Here is a 16,891-nt window from a genome sequence, read left to right as displayed (position 1 = left end):
GCCAAAAAAGTAAATCCAAGCCTCAGAAAAAGGCCGCTTCCGGCGCTTCCTCCAAGCCCCGGGACAAGTCGGGGCGTTGTGCAGGTTCCCCGGAGCCCCCCGGCGCCGCCCGCCGGCTTTCCCCCGCCAACAAACACCGGAGCGGGCAAGGGCAAGAAGAAGGGCGCATCCAGAGCGGGCGCCGGCAAAATGGCGTCGACCCGGAAGTCCACGGGGTCGACCCGGAAGTGACGCCACTGCACATCCCGGCGGACGCGACCGCTCCACCGGATCTAGGCCCCAACAGCGCACGCGCACAGTACCCGGGGGACGCGTATCTCCAGCCGCATCCACCCTCCACCAGCGCGCCCCCTACTGGGGACTCTCCGGATCTCACTCCCCTCCCCCCCGCACCGCATTCCCACGCCAGGGACCACCCGGGAGGCCCCCAGGAGGCCCCTCCAGGATATGCCCTCACCCCCCCAGCGCTTCTACCGCCCCCACCCGCAGCCGGCACCCTGCTCCCACCCACTCTCCTCTCCCCCATAATGCATTCCCCCGCCAGGGATCACACGGGAGGCCCCCAGGGGGTCATTCCAGGGTATGCCCGCGCCCCCCCTGGGCAAATCCCGCCCCCACCCGCATCCGGCACCCTGCTTCCACCCCCACAGCTACGCCAAGCAACAGCTGGATGCCCACAGCCCCCTCTGGTCCCCACTCCTGTCCTCCCCCCCCCCTGGCCCACTCATCCCCAGGCCCCTGTCCCCGGGAATAGCCCGGCACACAGCCGGCCCAAAAAGCACCACGCTCAGGGGAGAGGCGGGGGGGACAAGGACCAACAGCCGAAGAAAAGCCGGGGGAAAGAAACCCAAAAGGGAGGGGCCGAACATTCCCGGAGTGGCAGAAGAGACAAGGCATCTAAGGCAGGCTCCGACCGGGGCCGTGCTCACAAGGAGACACGCTCCAGTAACAGAACTGCAAGCAGGTCGCAGATGGCAGGCTCCCAGGGGAGCAGTGCTCGAAAGCAGCGAGGTCAGCATGACGCGGCGGAGGCTCCGGCGCAGAGCGGGGGCAACACACAGGGGAGTACGCTGGCTCTCGGATGTCTGGAGGGAGTGGCGGCACTCCTACTACCGCAGACGCATCAGACTATGGAGCAAGGCATCGGACACCCCCTGGAGCAAGATGCTCGGGGTAGAGGGTCACCAGGAACGGGATCAGTGGCGCCTATGGCGGCAGACTCAGGTGAGGAGATCACCACAGGAGACGAGACTGACGAAGAATGTTTAGTAGATGATTATTGCATCAGGGGGGAAGGGGGGCAACAGGGGTATTTACCAAACAATCCCCAAACGGCCTTTCCATCTAACAATACACTACCCAACCCCTTATGGTCAGCTCAGATGAGTCTGCTACAAAACATGAGGGAAATGATAGCGGGGATGCAGAGCAGGTCGCAGGGGGAAGCTACTAGCGGGGTATCGGACAGGAATCTCGAGAGCCGCAGGGGCTCAAGCCCCGCTAGCACAAGCACCGACGCGGCCTCATGCACAAGCGGTAAAAAACGCGCGCGGAAGCAGAAGCTCTCGGACAGGAGCCGCAGTTGCTCAAGCGCCAGCAGCACCAGCGCAGACAGGACCTCGCGCGCAAGCGACAAGAAACGGCCGCGTAGAGGGAAGGTGGCAGACGCAGCAAAGAGAAACACCTATGTGGTATACGAAGGCCCCCTAGGTACTCACTTAAAAAAGAAACTAAAGAAAAAAGTGTGGAAACGGGAATATTTTGACATTTTCTCACTCCTTTCCCTGGACCGTTTCCCACTTGAGAAATGGGAAAGAGGCAAGGAACATCGTAGGAGCAAGGACGAGTTTAGAAGGAGGGTCAGACTAATACCTAGAACCTTTATGAATTGGTTGCAGGCATTTGTCACTATGGGAAGCATAATCGGGGAGAAGACACCGGAACTATGCTCCTCCCTCTTCTGCTACTTAGACAGCATAATAGATGCATATCGCGCTTATGGGGGGACAGCGTGGCTAAAGTATGATGAGCAATATCGCCAGCGTATGGCGGTCTGGCCCTCATTGGGGTGGGACCAAAAAGACCTTCCCCTATGGACACGTCTTTTCACAGATCCTAAATCGACCTCGTCGGGGTCGACTGGATCACAGGGGGGATGCGGATACAGTGTGCTGCGAGCTAACCAACCCCCCTTTTCAGGGGCAGCCGGCGGTCCCCAAGCAGGGTCGTCGGCATTGCGTAAGAGCGGGGCGTGCTGGCTTTACAACAATGACGCATGCAAATGGGGCACTAGCTACCGCTACAAGCACGAATGCTCCGCCTGCGGCGGCCTTAACCATACTTGGGAGAAGTGCTACAAAAGACTCCGAACAGGGCAAAAATCTCACGAGCAGGCTGGCAAAGGGGAGGTCACCGGTGAGCATCGCAGAGATGCAGCCATGGCTAGATAAATACCCCAATAGGGAGGATGCAGACCTGCTAATACACGGTTTCACTAACGGCTTTCGGATACCTTCACGGACCACTTCACCAACGACGCACTGCAAAAACCTAAAATCAGCCCTCCAGTTCCCGCACATCGTGCAGCAAAAAATAGACAAAGAGGTAGAATTGGGAAGAATGGTTGGACCTTTCAAACCCCCCCCATCCCCAACCTTCACATTTCGCCCCTAGGGGTCGTGCCAAAGAGGGAACCGGGCAAATTCCGCATGATCCACCACCTCTTCCACCCAAAGGGGGAGTCGGTAAATGATGGGATAAGCGCGGAACTGTCGGCAGTGACATACACGAGATTCGACCAGGCTACAGCCTTAGTCAAGGACATGGGGAGAGGGGCACTCATGGCAAAGGTAGATATCGAATCGGCCTTCCGGTTACTGCCGGTTCACCAAGATAGTCTTCACTTGTTGGGATGCCAATGGGGCGGGGGGTACTACATAGACTGCTGCCTCCCTATGGGGTGTGCTATATCTTGCGCTTATTTTGAGGCGTTTAGCTCTTTCTTGGAGTGGGTAGTGCGTAAAAGATCCAGCCTAAGGGGCTTGGTGCACTATCTGGATGATTTCTTGTGCGTGGGCCCAGCTAAGTCAGAGGACTGCGCATTAATGTTGGCAACATTACAGGATTCCTTTCAGGAGTTCGGGGTGCCCCTAGCGCCGGAAAAGACTGAGGGCCCCACTGAGGTGATCAGGTTCCTGGGAATCGAGATCGACTCAGGGGCAATGGAATACAGACTCCCACAGGACAAGTTGGCAGACTTAAGAGGAGAGGTAAAAATGGCAATAACAGCTAAGAAATTAACGCTAAGGGCACTGCAGTCGTTGTTGGGGAAGCTGAACTTTGCATGTAACGTTATGCCGATGGGCAGGATTTTCTGCAGGAGACTGGCCTTCATGACAGCGGGGGTCACGAACCCACAGCACCATGTTAGGATAAAGGCGGAGGGGAAGGAGGACCTAAGGGTGTGGGAACACTTCCTAGAGGATTACAATGGGAGAACGCTGTGGTTGGAGAAGCAGATGGGCAGCGAGCAGTTGGAGCTGTTCACTGACGCATCCGGTAGTATCGGGTTTGGGGCATACTTTCAGGGACAATGGAGCCATGGCCGGTGGCCACCGGCTTGGCGCAGGTCCCCGCTGATAAGGAACTTGGCCCTACTAGAATTCTTTCCGCTGGTAGTCGCTGCCGAAGTATGGGGCCCAGCGCTGGCAAATAAAGACGTAGTTTTCAATACCGACAATATGGCGGTGGTATCGGTGGTGAATAAGCTGACATCCAGCTCAGGGCCGGTGGTCAACCTAGTCAGGCACTTTGTATTGCAATGCCTAAGGCACAACATTAAATTCAGAGCCGTTCACCTACCGGGAATATCTAACGGTATAACAGATGCTTTATCTCGTTTTCAGCTGGAACGTTTCCGGGAACTGGCTCCGCAATCGCATGCCCTACCGGTACAGGTACCACAACACCTCTGGGACATCATTTCGCCATAATGGCGGGCTGGGTCAGGCAATCACTAGCAGAGAGCACTTGGAGGGCATATTCCCGGGTATGGGTGCAGTGGGCGGATTTCCAGGCCAGGTCAGGACCAGCTCACGCAGGTTGGGGAACAGATAGGGAGCACCTCCTCGCATTTTTAGGTGAAATGTTCCAGAGAGGCTGTTCGCCGGCAACGGTAGACAGGAGCATGGCGGCGCTAGCCTTCATGTTCAAGCTCAAAGGGGGTGGTGATATAACAAAAGACTTTCTTTTGCGACAGGCAATAAAAGGTTTTCGCAGGGGCCCAAAAGCTACGGACAAGAGACATCCCATTACTCTCCCGCTACTCAGGGATAACATGGTCGGCATGGGTAATGTGTGTCGGGATGAACACGAGAAGAAGTTGTTCAGCCTAGCCTTCTCAATAGCCTTCCACGGGGCCCTACGCCTGGGGGAATTGGTTAGCCAGCGTACAAAGGACCGGGGGGGGGGGGGGGGTTACAGGTCACGGACGTTTCCATGGGAAAAGAGGCCCTGTTCATCCACATACCAAAATCCAAGACAGATCAGAGGGGAAAAGGGGCGACATTGACATTGAGGGTAAGGCCTGGATGCCCCACCTGCCCTCTCGGGCTCTTTACGCAATTTATGGGGGAACACCCAACAGGGGGAGGACCACTGCTACAGCACAAGGATGGGTCAGCCCTTTCCCGCTATCAATTTGTTGCAGTGCTCAAGCGCTGCTTGACTTATGTCGGTTGCAGATCAGAGGAATACGGATCCCATTCGTTCCGCATTGGGGCCGCCACAGAGGGGGCGGCAAGGGGCCTGAGTGATCAGAGGCTTTGCAAATTGGGCAGATGGAAATCAGGGAGGTTCAAGCTATACATCCGCCCTCACTTGGTAGAACAATACTAGAGCAAGGGGGGGGGGGGGGCCCTAAGGGGAGGGAGGCCGACATACAAGATATATATAAAAAAAAAAAAATTTCCTAAATGTACCCAATTGTTGCCTTCACAGATACACCCAAGCCCAGATGCAAAGTATGGATAGTGGGGCACTCCTACGTGGTATGGGCGGAACGACGGGCAACTCAGCGCAACGGGGGAAGGAATTTGAGCATGAGTACAGAAGACGCAGAGGTGCACTGGTTTGGGTACCCGGGCCTTGCGCTAGAAAGACTAAAATCGAAATTCGGCCGGCTGACACGGCTTTGGGGTCCGCCTGACGTGCTAATGCTGCATATAGGAGGGAATGACCTGGGCTGGCTTTCAACTTACGACCTAATGACGGATCTAAAATACTTCATGGTTAGAGTTTGGGAGCTCTGCCCCGGGGTGGTGGTGGTCTGGTCAGAAATGATACCCAGAATGCGGTGGCGCCCCCTGGTCCCATACGCAAAAATCAACCGAACCCGTTGGAAGGTAAACAAAGCCATTGCCAAATTTGTATGCAAAAGAGGGGGATTGTCAGTTCGACACAAACTACTGGAAAAGGACTCTTCTTTCTTCAGGCAAGATGGCGTCCATCTTAACGATGTCGGGAACGAGGCGTTCCTGTTTGGGCTGAGGGAGGCTGCGGAGGCCGCCCTCAGCGTGTGGCGGGGCATTCGGGGTTGAGGCGCAACTCCCAGAATGCGGTGGCGGGTCCTTTGTAAGGCCGACTTGGAGGCATAATCACAACAAGGACGGAATAAAGTTACCCGCAGAGCTGAGATGGAACATGGCTTGCGGCTACTTTGGTGATGGCGGCCTTGGCAGGGGACTCTGCAACGAAATGATTGTGGTTGCCGAAAGAAGAGGAAAAGGAAATCTGGTTACGTGAAATATTGATTGTTTGTAGAGAAAATTGATTATTGTATACTAACACTTTTTTAGGATTGGAATGTAACCAGCAAATAATGTTAATAAAAGCTGTGGCCTTGGTATTCCAGATAATTGTCACAGCCTGGTGTTTACAGGGGAAGGGGAACCTATGGGGCTTATCCGGGTCAAGAGAGCTCCAGAGCTGGGCAGGGCTAAGCGACCAGAGCACATGACCTGGATGGGCGAAAGGTGAACCCAGACATCCCGATAGGTCAACTTAGGTCAAAGGTGTCAAACAAAGGCGGGCAGGAATCTGCTAGCCTTTGATATGGTCAGGGCAGACAAAGGGACTTCCTTTCAGTCCAAGGAACCAGAGAGCAGCACCCACCCTCCCACCCGTCAGAAACAGCAGGGGTAGGGGGAAAGGGGCAGGCGAGGTATCTATTCTGTCACAGCATGGCGGGTCCTTTGTAAGGCCGACTTGGAGGCATAATCACAACAAGGACGGAATAAAGTTACCCGCAGAGCTGAGATGGAACATGGCTTGCGGCTACTTTGGTGATGGCGGCCTTGGCAGGGGACTCTGCAACGAAATGATTGTGGTTGCCGAAAGAAGAGGAAAAGGAAATCTGGTTACGTGAAATATTGATTGTTTGTAGAGAAAATTGATTATTGTATACTAACACTTTTTTAGGATTGGAATGTAACCAGCAAATAATGTTAATAAAAGCTGTGGCCTTGGTATTCCAGATAATTGTCACAGCCTGGTGTTTACAGGGGAAGGGGAACCTATGGGGCTTATCCGGGTCATGTCCGAATAGAGAGGCTATCTTGGAAGAAAAGTTACCTACAGATGTACCTGGCTGGCATGCTTCAATCCTTCCTCACTGGAAAGCTGCTCCTGTATGGGCAGGCCACAGACTGGTGTCTGTCCTCTATTTAAAAAATGGCCATTACCCCATAACAGCTTCCTGGTTAGCACACTGTTAAAGAAAATCTGTAATGAAAAAAAACTCCCCTGGGGGGTATTCACGCCGGGTGGGGGAAGCCTCCGGATCCTATTGAGGCTTCCCCCGTCCTCCTCGGTCCCACGGCGGCGGCGAAAATCCTCCCGGAGCGGCGGGGATGTAAATATTTACCTCTCGGGCTCCAGTGCAGGCGCAGTATCCACTCTTCCCACGGAGATAGGCGGAAATAGCCGATATCCGTCGGCCCCGCTCTACTGCGCAGGTGCAAGTCTCCTGTGCCTGCACCTGTGTAGTAGAGCGGACCCGATGGAGATCGGCTTTTTTCGCCTATCTCTGTCAGAAGAGCCGCCACAGCGCCCCCGCTGGAGCCTGGAAAGGTAAATATTGAACAGGCTATCGGGTTTGTCGCCTGTGAGTTCCGGGGGCTGCAGCGAGACCGCCGTGGGACACAGGAGGACTGGGGAAGCCTTGATAGGGTCCAGAGGCTTCCCCCTACTGAGGTGAGTACCCCCAGGGGAACTTTTTTACTTTTTTCAGTACAGGTTTTCTTTAAACTGTAATATCACCCACTTGTAACTGACAGCTGCTGATATATACCTGACAGCAACTGGTATATTTCAGTTCTGACAAAATATTGCCAGAACTGGAAGGGATCACTGTAAGAAGAAAATGCTGAGCTTCTGAGAGAAAAATGCTGGTGAGGTTAGTATGTAATATTCATTTGCAGCCATGTCATGTGTTTATTTTATATAATTTTACTCGCTTCAGTTTCCCTTTAAAGAGAAACTCCAACCTACAATTGAACTTTATCCTAATCAGTAGCTGATACCCCCTTTTACATGAGAAATATGATGCTTTTCTCAAACAGACCATCAGGGGGCGCTGTATGACTGATTTTGTGCTGAAACCCCTCCTACAAAAAGCTCTGAGTACCGCGGTACTCTGGGCAAACTGCCACAATGTAACAATGTTCACAGACAGGAATTAGCTGTTTACAGCTGTCTCTAACAGCCAAAGCAGCTAGGAGCAGCTACCTAACCTGCCCACAGTAAAAATGTCACCATGTAATCAATGTCAGAATGTAAATCGGGGAGAGGAAAGATTTTACAATGAGCAAACACTGACTAAATCATTTATACATAATTATTGTAAAAATGAAGCACTTTTTTTACTTCATTATTTTCACTGGAGTTCCTCTTTAAGTGTGAAAGGTACCATAGGAAAACATGGACATCACTTTGAAAATCAGTTGTCCTTTCAGTTATAACTGAGAGGAACTGATTAAGGCCCTGTTCAGACTAGGGGCTCGATTCACAAAGCGGTGCTAACCCAGTTAGCATGCCTAAAAGACTTTAGGCATGATAACCATTGCACCATGCTGGTGAAAAGCCAGTTTAGGCGTGATAAGTTTAGGTGTGATAAGTTTAGGTGTGATAAGTTTAGGCATGCTAAGTTTAGATAAGTTTAGATCGCTTGCAAAGTCCCGCACGCAAAGCAGCGCCATTAAACTTTATACAAAGTGCACCAGTCTTTGCTAGCGTAAAACTTTTGATCAGCTGTGCACTGCGGTGCTAACGCAGTTGGCGCTTAAACTTAGCATGCCTAAACTTATCACACCTAAACTTATCATGCCTAAACTTATCACACCTAAACTTATCACACCTAAACTTATCATGCCTAAACTGAGTTTAGGCATGATAAAGGGCTTTTCACCAGCGTGCTAACTGTTAGCACCGCTTTGTGAATCAAGCCCTATGTGCGTTCCTAGCCGTTTTTCCAGAACGTGTACGGGCAGACTTTGCGCATAGAAACGGCTACTAATGTTTTGTAATGGCCTCGTTCACATGTATGCGTATGAGACGCATACGTTTCTCATCCGCATTGCTGCACGCAGCTCTGTGCGTCACGCACAGAAACTGACACAATGAAAGTCTATGGACGCGTATTAAAAACGCGTACTATTGCATTTTTAGTGTGCGTTTCCCATTGTTTCCCATGTGACGCACTTCCTTTCAACATGCAAAAACGCAATAGAAAACGCAAGATAAACGCATATAAACGCATGCGTTTTTCAACTTGCGTTTTCTTTGCTTTTCTATGCGTTCTGCAAACGCTGACAGTATGAACAGGGCCTTAGCGTAAACGGGGCCTTAGGGCTTGTTCACACTATGAACATTTGTGTATTTTTTTAAGCGCTGGCGATTTTAGAAATCGCCCTGAAAGCGCTTGTGCAATGATTCCCTATGAGAGAGTTCACATATGAGCGGTTGGATTACGATCCACTTCCAAAAACGCTGCCTGTATGATTTTCTGAGCGCCTTGGCTCAATGGAGGGTATAGGGAAATCACTAAGCGCTTGAAAAAGTGCTTTTTATAGAGATTTCCAGAGCGCTTCTATGAATAAATACATGGGGCCTGATTCACAAAGCGTTGCTAACAGTTAGCACGCTGGTGAAAAGCCCTTTATCACGCCTAAACTCAGTTTAGGCATGATAAGTTTAGGTGTGATAAGTTTAGGCATGATAAGTTTAGGTGTGATAAGTTTAGGCATGATAAGTTTAGGCGTGATAAGTTTAGGCATGATAAGTTTAGGTGTGATAAGTTTAGGCATGATAAGTTTAGGCGTGATAAGTTTAGGCATGATAAGTTTAAGCACCAACTGGGTTAGTACCGCAGTGCACAGCTGATCAAAAGTTTTGCGCTAGCAAAGTCTGGTGCACTTTGCATAGAGTTTAATGGCGCTGCTTTGCGTGCGGGACTTTGCACGCTATCTACACTTATCTAAACTTATCACACCTAAACTTATCACACCTAAACTTATCACGCCTAAACTGGCTTTTCACCAGCGTGTTGCAATGGTTATCACGCCTAAACTCTCTAACTGGGTTAGCACCGCTTTGTGAATCGAGCCCCTTGCATCTATTCATTTTCGGGTGGAAGAGTTCACTTCCTGACTGATGTTAGGAAGTGAAAAAAAGAATCCCTCCGCAAAAGCATTTGAAAGCGCTGGGAAATGCGAATAAAAAAATCAAAATAAATCGTTCAGTACTTGCAATTGTGCTGGCGATTTATAATGTGAACATAGCCTTTGAAGAAATGTTATAAGATATGGACCCGATGGTTATCTCTATTCAAAACCAATATGTAACCAAGTTCAACACTACACCTGCAATGTTATATTATTGTACAAAAATGATCCCTGTATACTTATACTATACTAGAGGGAGTGGGTGGGACCATTTGACAAGAGGAGATTGACGGGCATTGTTTGTATGGTTTTTAAATGGAAAAAAAAAACCCAATACATTTTTTTCTTACAAATGACCTCAGATGGCCATGGGCAGCACTGGCTCGGTGAAAACATACATTAAACTGTACGACAAAAGTGGAAGTTCTGCTATTGCCGACAGTGTCAGGAGGACACTCCCCTTTGACGGGTCAAATCTGCCTAGTGGTCTTTTAGTGTTATGAACTGTATGACTTCACTGTCCGATGGGAACCCAGAAGTTCTGCTATGGCAATGAGTGGCTGGATAGTGTACTGGTTGAGGGCGCTGCCTTTGACATGGGAGACAAGGGTTCGAATCCTGGCTAGGGTCAGTACCTATTCAGCAAGGAGTCCTTGGACAATACAATACAATACAATACAATAACATTTGTAAAGCGCTTTTCTCCCATAGGACTCAAAGCGCATAACAAGACTTCCTAACACTGCAGAGTGGCCTATAGAGCGCACCCTTTGTGGCTGCAGCTCTTGATCGCTTTGAGTCCAACAGGAGAAAAGTGCTATACAAATGTTAGGTGTATTAGAAATGTTGGGACTATGCAATCTAGCAGGGGTGTGTGAATCACAGAAGTGGCTGAACAGAGTGACATAGGGCTTGATTCACTAAATGCGGGTTTTCCCGCGTTATGGGGCCGCGCGTGTGCTAATATGCGCGCATGAAGTTATTACCGTTCATGCGCAGAAAACGTTGCACGGTGTGCGGCAATTTGCATGCGGTGCGCCGGATCATAGCATATGGTGCCTTTAAAACGTTGCACGTGTGCGCCCAATGGTGCAACCCTGTTTTAGGGGCACCCTATGCGACATTATCAGCGCGCCGCATGCAAATTACCGCGCAAACAGTGCGGTGTTAACGGCGCACCGTACAAACGGTAATAACTTTATGCGCACAAACTACCTAGCGCCCTTGTTTGCACGCACAAAGTCTTTAGACATGCAAACTAGCTCAGCGCTGGTGAGTGCATCAAGCCCATAGACTGTATCCAGGGCCGGATTTGTACTCTTAACCGCACAAGGCCACTGTCACCAGCCGCTCCCCTTCAGTATAGGTAGCCAGATGGGTAACAGTAAAAAAGGGCGCAGGAGGCAAGTGGACAAATCGGGCGCCGCCATTCACTTCCATAATAAATATCGTTTAATGGGCGCCCAACAGGAAAAAAGGGCGCCGGAGAAAAATAACGTTTTAAAAGCGGCGCCCGGAGACTTTTAATGTTTTATAACTGCTTCTCATGATTACCCATTATTTAATGATTTATAAATTTTTTAATATTATTTTTAAACGAAAAACAGTGCAATATTTTTTAAAACATTCTTTTTAAACGAAAAAAAAGGTACAATTTTTTTTTTTTACATTATTTTTAAACGAAAAACCGCACAATATTTTTTTGAAACGTTATTAATGCTTATCACAGGGGGGTCTTAGGTTTAGGCACCATCAGGGGGGTCTTAGGTTTAGGCACCATCAGGGGGGTCTTAGGTTTAGGCACCACCAGGGGGGTCTTAGGTTTAGGCACCACCAGGGGGGTCTTAGGTTTAGGCACCAACACGGGGGTCTAGGGGTTAGGGGTAGGTACAGGGAGGGTTACTTACTCATTTTTTTTTAAACGTTATTATACATTTCACTTTTTAAACAGAAGATTAACGTTTTCACAATTGCCGATTTCATGCACATTATTTAATGATTTATAACTTTATAAAACATTATTTTTAAACGAAATATAGTACATTATATTTTTAAACGTTATCCATGTTTATCATTTAAAACCCCGCGCCCTTTTTTCCCAGCGCCCCTTTTTAACGTACGCAGCCAGATGACCCCTCCCCCCTTCCCTCTAGTATAGGTAGCCAGATGACCCCTCCCCCTTCCTTCTAGTACAGGTAGCCTGATGACTCCCTCAATCCCTCATTTTCCCACCCCTCTTTCAGTATAGGTAGCCAGCTCACCTTCACACCACAGCAGCCATCTGTGTCACTTATTTCCCCACTCGTCTCCAGTGCAGAAGCTTCCTCTTCCCCCCTGTCTCCAATGCTGCCCAAGTCCATAGCCGCCGGCCACAATGCAAACGTGCACAGAGAGCAAGGTGGCTGCTGCACAGGCGGCTAGCAGCAGAGTACCGCAGTCAGGCACTCGCCTGATCTCCCTGCATTGCAGTATTTGCAAGCTTGCAAATACTACACCAGTTTAGCCTGCTGCTTTGGTGTCCTTGCTCCTTTGGTTCTCTGGGCCATGGCCTAGGTGGCCTTGGCCTAAATCCGGCCCTGACTGTATCCTGGCAGATATAAACAGTCTGGATCCATGTCTGTCTGGTATGACTTCAGTCCCAAGTAATGCTGTAGTGAGATACATACCGGCCAGTTGTAGTACATGTGGCAGAGCTTGTAAGTCAGCCTCTGCATGTAATCTGGCTTCAGGCCTCCATTATCATAGATGACATTGTAATGTGTTGGGGACACAGTGCCCTGCCTCACAGACTGGCTGATGATGAAGAAATCATACCTGAGGAAAGAAGACAACCATTCAGAGGACTTCTGAAAACCTGATTTATTCAGTATTCTAAATTCAACTAAAGTTTAAGGCCCTTGTGCACCACTTGCAATGCAGATGTCCGTAGCAACGCACAGCCAGTGACGTAACTAAGGAGCTTGGGGCCCCAGTGAGAGTTTTACATGGGGCCCCAAATACTCTATTGATGTGGAGCCTCAAATCCTACCAAGGACAGCTACAGTGTCAGAGGTGTAATCAGAGGAAACAGTATGTTACGGATTCACACTATTTAGTGCATATATGGAGGTATTCATTACTAGCATAGCACCAATACAAAGCTAATAAGATTGATGAAGAGGGACCCCTAGTGAGCCTCTCTGGTCCAGGGGCCCTGGAGCAGTCACAACCTCTGCATCCCCATTGTTACGCCACTGCACACAGCACTTGCGTTTCTCTCCAGTGCAGTGCTGTTTGCACACAGTTGCATACAACCATGCCATGTGTTACCTGGCAGAAACGCAATGTATGGTTGGAAACATCAGAAAGTGCAGCCTATACACATCTGATGTCCCTGCAGAGCGCAGACACCAGCGTTGCTGAAAACGTATAAAATGCATAAGTGGGAAAAGGGCCTAAAGCACCCCCCCCCCTCAAGCACCAGTGTTTTCCCAGCTCTGTGCAGCCCTCACTGGCACTGCTTGTTGTTATCTTTGCAAAACATCAGTCAAACATTTGTCTCATCATAGGTTGCATCATGGGCAAAGTATACAGTACTTGGCAAGTATGTACGCAGTCTGCTAGCCAGCCTGTCAGATTGTTTATTTAGGCCTCTTTCACATCTAGCAATGCGTGCCAGAACCGTTCTCCTGCACGCGTTGAATAGCCTGCGGCGTGTCGTCGGGATGCTGCGGTGCGACACAATCAGTGGCGGTAGCTATTCATTCGCCCGATGGGAGACCGCCGGCTCCTGACGATAAAAAGCTCCCGGGTGCATCGAACCGAAACGCAGTGTCGGGTGTTAAAGGTAAAATGAAAGTCTATGGACCTTCCTTTTACCTTGGTTAACGCAAAGTTTCGACTTTGGGTTTTAAACGCAGAAAAGGGACTCTGGTGTGAAAGAGTCCTTAGTACTGTGCTGAGGTCCGGAAGTGTGGCTAGAGACTACGGAGCTCCATAGCAGAATATAGATGGGGCCATCAGATCTAAGCAGTCTTGAGAAGTTCCACCTGCCCGGCTGCCCCTACCCTATGGGATATGAGTTGACTATGGCAATGTACACTGCGAACAGTCTGCGGGTGCTGCGATAAAGTCAGAGGGTGGAGAAGCACAGGAGAATGAATAGTCAATACAGCATTATCACTTGGGCCCCACTATGCTCCAGGGCCCCATAGCAGCTGCTATGGCTATTGCTACCCCCCTCAGGGCCGCCATCAGAATTTTCTGGGCCCCATACTTGGCAAACCTACAGGGCCCCCCTCACGCCAAATAACCATCTGATAGGTATATTGTGTGGGGGCAGAGCCTCAGTATGTGGGGTATAGACAAAGCAACTTGCCTGTCGCCCATAATGCCCTCCCCACTGCATTGATGCATGTTCACCAATCACACAGCAGGGAAGAGGGAGATGACCACACAACTCCTGTTATGCCACGGTAGAGGCTCGAGTGGCACTGCCACTGTTTGTGCCCTAGACCCTTCCTGGGCCCCATACTGCTGTCCCTCTTTTACCCTCCTGATGGCTGCCCTGACCCCCCTACCTAGGTCTGGGCTTTAGATGCAAGACGTCAGCATCACAACTCAAGCCCATACAATAATCTGAAAGGTTCTCTTTCGATGCTTGTATTACCATTCCGGTCGGGTGACTTCGGAATCAATGATTGTCCCGGGAGGAGGATTCTGGAGCCGGCCGCCCACAGAAGAGAAGAATCTGGCATTTATACGCTTCTTCACCACCACAACCGTCAGTCTGGGGCTGCATGAGGAGAAAGTCATCGGTCATAAGACAATAAAGGACACACATCAGCTGTTAGGCCTGGTGCACACCAAAATCCACAAAATGCTAGTAGATTTTGAAACACTTTTTCTTATTTTTCTGCAGCGTTTCAGCTAGCGTTTTGCGGTTTTGTGTAGGGGTTTTGGTGTAGTAGATTTCATGTATTGTTACAGTAAAGCTGTTACTGAACAGCTTCTGTAACAAAACCGCCGGCAAAACCGCTCTGAACAGGCGTTTTTCAGAGCGGTTTGCGTTTTTCCTATACTTAAAATTGAGGCAGAAACGCCTTCGCAATCCAAAAAATGCCTCACCCCGGGAGGATTCGTTTCTGCAAAACGCCTCCCGCTCTGGTGTGCACCACCCCATTGAGATACATTGACCAAGCGAATCCGCAGCCGCAAGCAACTGCAGAAACACTGAAAAAGCCGCTCGGTGTGCACCAGCCCTTAAAGTGAACTCGAGATAAGAGGGATATGGAGGCTGACATGTTTATTTCCTTTTAAATAATGCACATTGCCTGGCTGTCCTGCTGATTCTCTGCCTTTAATATGTTAAGCCATAGCTCCTGTCAGTGTTGCCAACTCATCCCTTTATTTACTGACACATATGAATTATACAGGTTTCGTGGCTAGGTAGATGCAGGTAAGGCACTGATTATGTGTAAGTAGCCCCAGAACCTGTATAACTTAGATGTGTCAGTAATTAAAGGGATGAGTTGGCAACACTGGCTCCTGAATAAGCATGCAGATCAGATGTCTATGACAAATCTGACAGGATTAGCTGCATGCTTGTTTCAGGTGTGCAATTTAGACCCTACTAACCAGACAGACCAGCAGCACTGCCAGGCAACCAGTATTGTTTAAAAGGAAATAAATATGGCAGCTTCCATAGGTCTCACACTATGGGTTCCTTTCTCACATGATCATTAGCCTCTGTGTTTGCTACCGAGCTTTACTGCCTCACTGCAGAGCCTCACCCAAGCCCGCCCACCTGCCCTGAAAGCACAGGATACAAGGAATACATAGAGAAATGCACCCTGCATGTGTTTAGACTGTTTAGTCTCTGTCTAATTCCCCTACATCTGTGACTAATCACAATTGTAATTCAATCTCTCAGCTGTGTCAGCTGCCTTCCTCGGCAGAGCAGCTAATTTGTAAGCACAGGATGTTAGCGCTTTCTGCAGGAGTTCTGTAAGCGGTAACAAAACACATTTCTTTAAATATTATTATGCTGTTGCTCATCTTTTGGAGCAGAGAGGAAATTCTAAGTTTAGGTCTGCTTGAATACTGTAGAGGTGTACAGCTTTTGCGCCCCCATCTGGACAAAATGGACATGGCCACACGTCAGAATGTAGTCATGGGTGGAGTCTAAAGTTATTTAGATATATGTGCCCCTTTACCCCATTCAGTTAGCCAGATGGGCCCCCCTTTAGGTAGCCTTATTCTGCTGCTGCTAACGCTTCTGCAGAGGGAGGGAGAGAAGCAGGGGCACTTCAGGCAGCCAGAAAGCCGCCTCTCATGCATGTGGGGGTGCAATGGTGGTGCTGAGCGCCCTCACAGTGCTGCATCCAGGACATATGTCCCTCTTGCCCACCCATAGCTCCGCCTCTGTTGAATAGCCCATTAGAGCCAGATGGATGGATGCGTCCCACGTGGCCACTCCCCCTTTCTAATGAGATGACCGGAGCCTCTGGTCCAATGCAAAGCTGGTGTCCATGTGGCCCTTTCTGATTTCTTTAGACTCACCTAGCCACTTATTGGGACTATATATAAATCTGGCACACACACTGTTCGCCTGAAAAACAGCATTAGTTCTGAAAAACTAATGCAGACCTATATAACAGGAAATCGGATGAACAGATTGTAACTTTTCAATGCAGTGACATATTCAGGGGTGCTGATACCCCCCTATTTATAAAGCTGTGATCAGCTGATCTCTAGTTTAAAGCAAAGCTGGGGAGTCGGCACAATTTTTGGGTACCTGGAGTTGGAGGTTTCTTAAACGGAGGAGCCGGATGATTTTTGTACCGATTCCCCAGCCCTGGTTTATAGACCGCCCAATATTTGCCATTTTACAATTGGGAGAATGCTATGTGCTACAATGGCCGCTGTGTAAGTCAATGGGCCGCATTTTGTTACTTTGACCAGTAATCTGCAGCTAGCAGGGGCGTCGCTAGCCCCAAAGATCAGTGGCACGTGCCCCGGATCTATTCTGGGGTCCCCGGATATCCCCCAGGCAGAGTCAGGACGCGGGCGCAGTATTCACCTCCGGCCGATTGGTCTCCAGATTCTGCAGACATCTTCTCCCCCTAGTCTCTGAGAATGAATCAGACGCTAGAGCTGCTAGCGTCTGATTGAGGGACCACAGCTCCCAGCAT

General features: G+C 49.8%; 1 protein-coding gene across 9 annotated transcripts in view; it reads right to left on the bottom strand.

Moving 5' to 3' along the window:
- Window positions 1–16,891, bottom strand: part of UVRAG (UV radiation resistance associated) — a 300,947-nt gene that overhangs the window by 145,279 nt on the left and 138,777 nt on the right. For all 9 annotated transcript variants that reach the window (XM_068266640.1, XM_068266642.1, XM_068266636.1 and 6 more), the window contains 2 exons: window positions 14,368–14,493; window positions 12,386–12,533 (listed from right to left, as the gene is read on the bottom strand). In XM_068266640.1, the coding sequence (XP_068122741.1) occupies window positions 12,386–12,533; window positions 14,368–14,493 (274 nt within the window). The remainder of the gene's footprint in view (window positions 1–12,385; window positions 12,534–14,367; window positions 14,494–16,891) is intronic.

The sequence above is a fragment of the Hyperolius riggenbachi genome, chromosome 2, assembly GCF_040937935.1.
Source record: "Hyperolius riggenbachi isolate aHypRig1 chromosome 2, aHypRig1.pri, whole genome shotgun sequence".
Classification (NCBI taxonomy): Eukaryota; Metazoa; Chordata; class Amphibia; order Anura; family Hyperoliidae; genus Hyperolius; species Hyperolius riggenbachi.
Note: the sequence above shows the minus strand (reverse complement) of the source record. Positions and strands in the feature narration are given on the sequence as shown.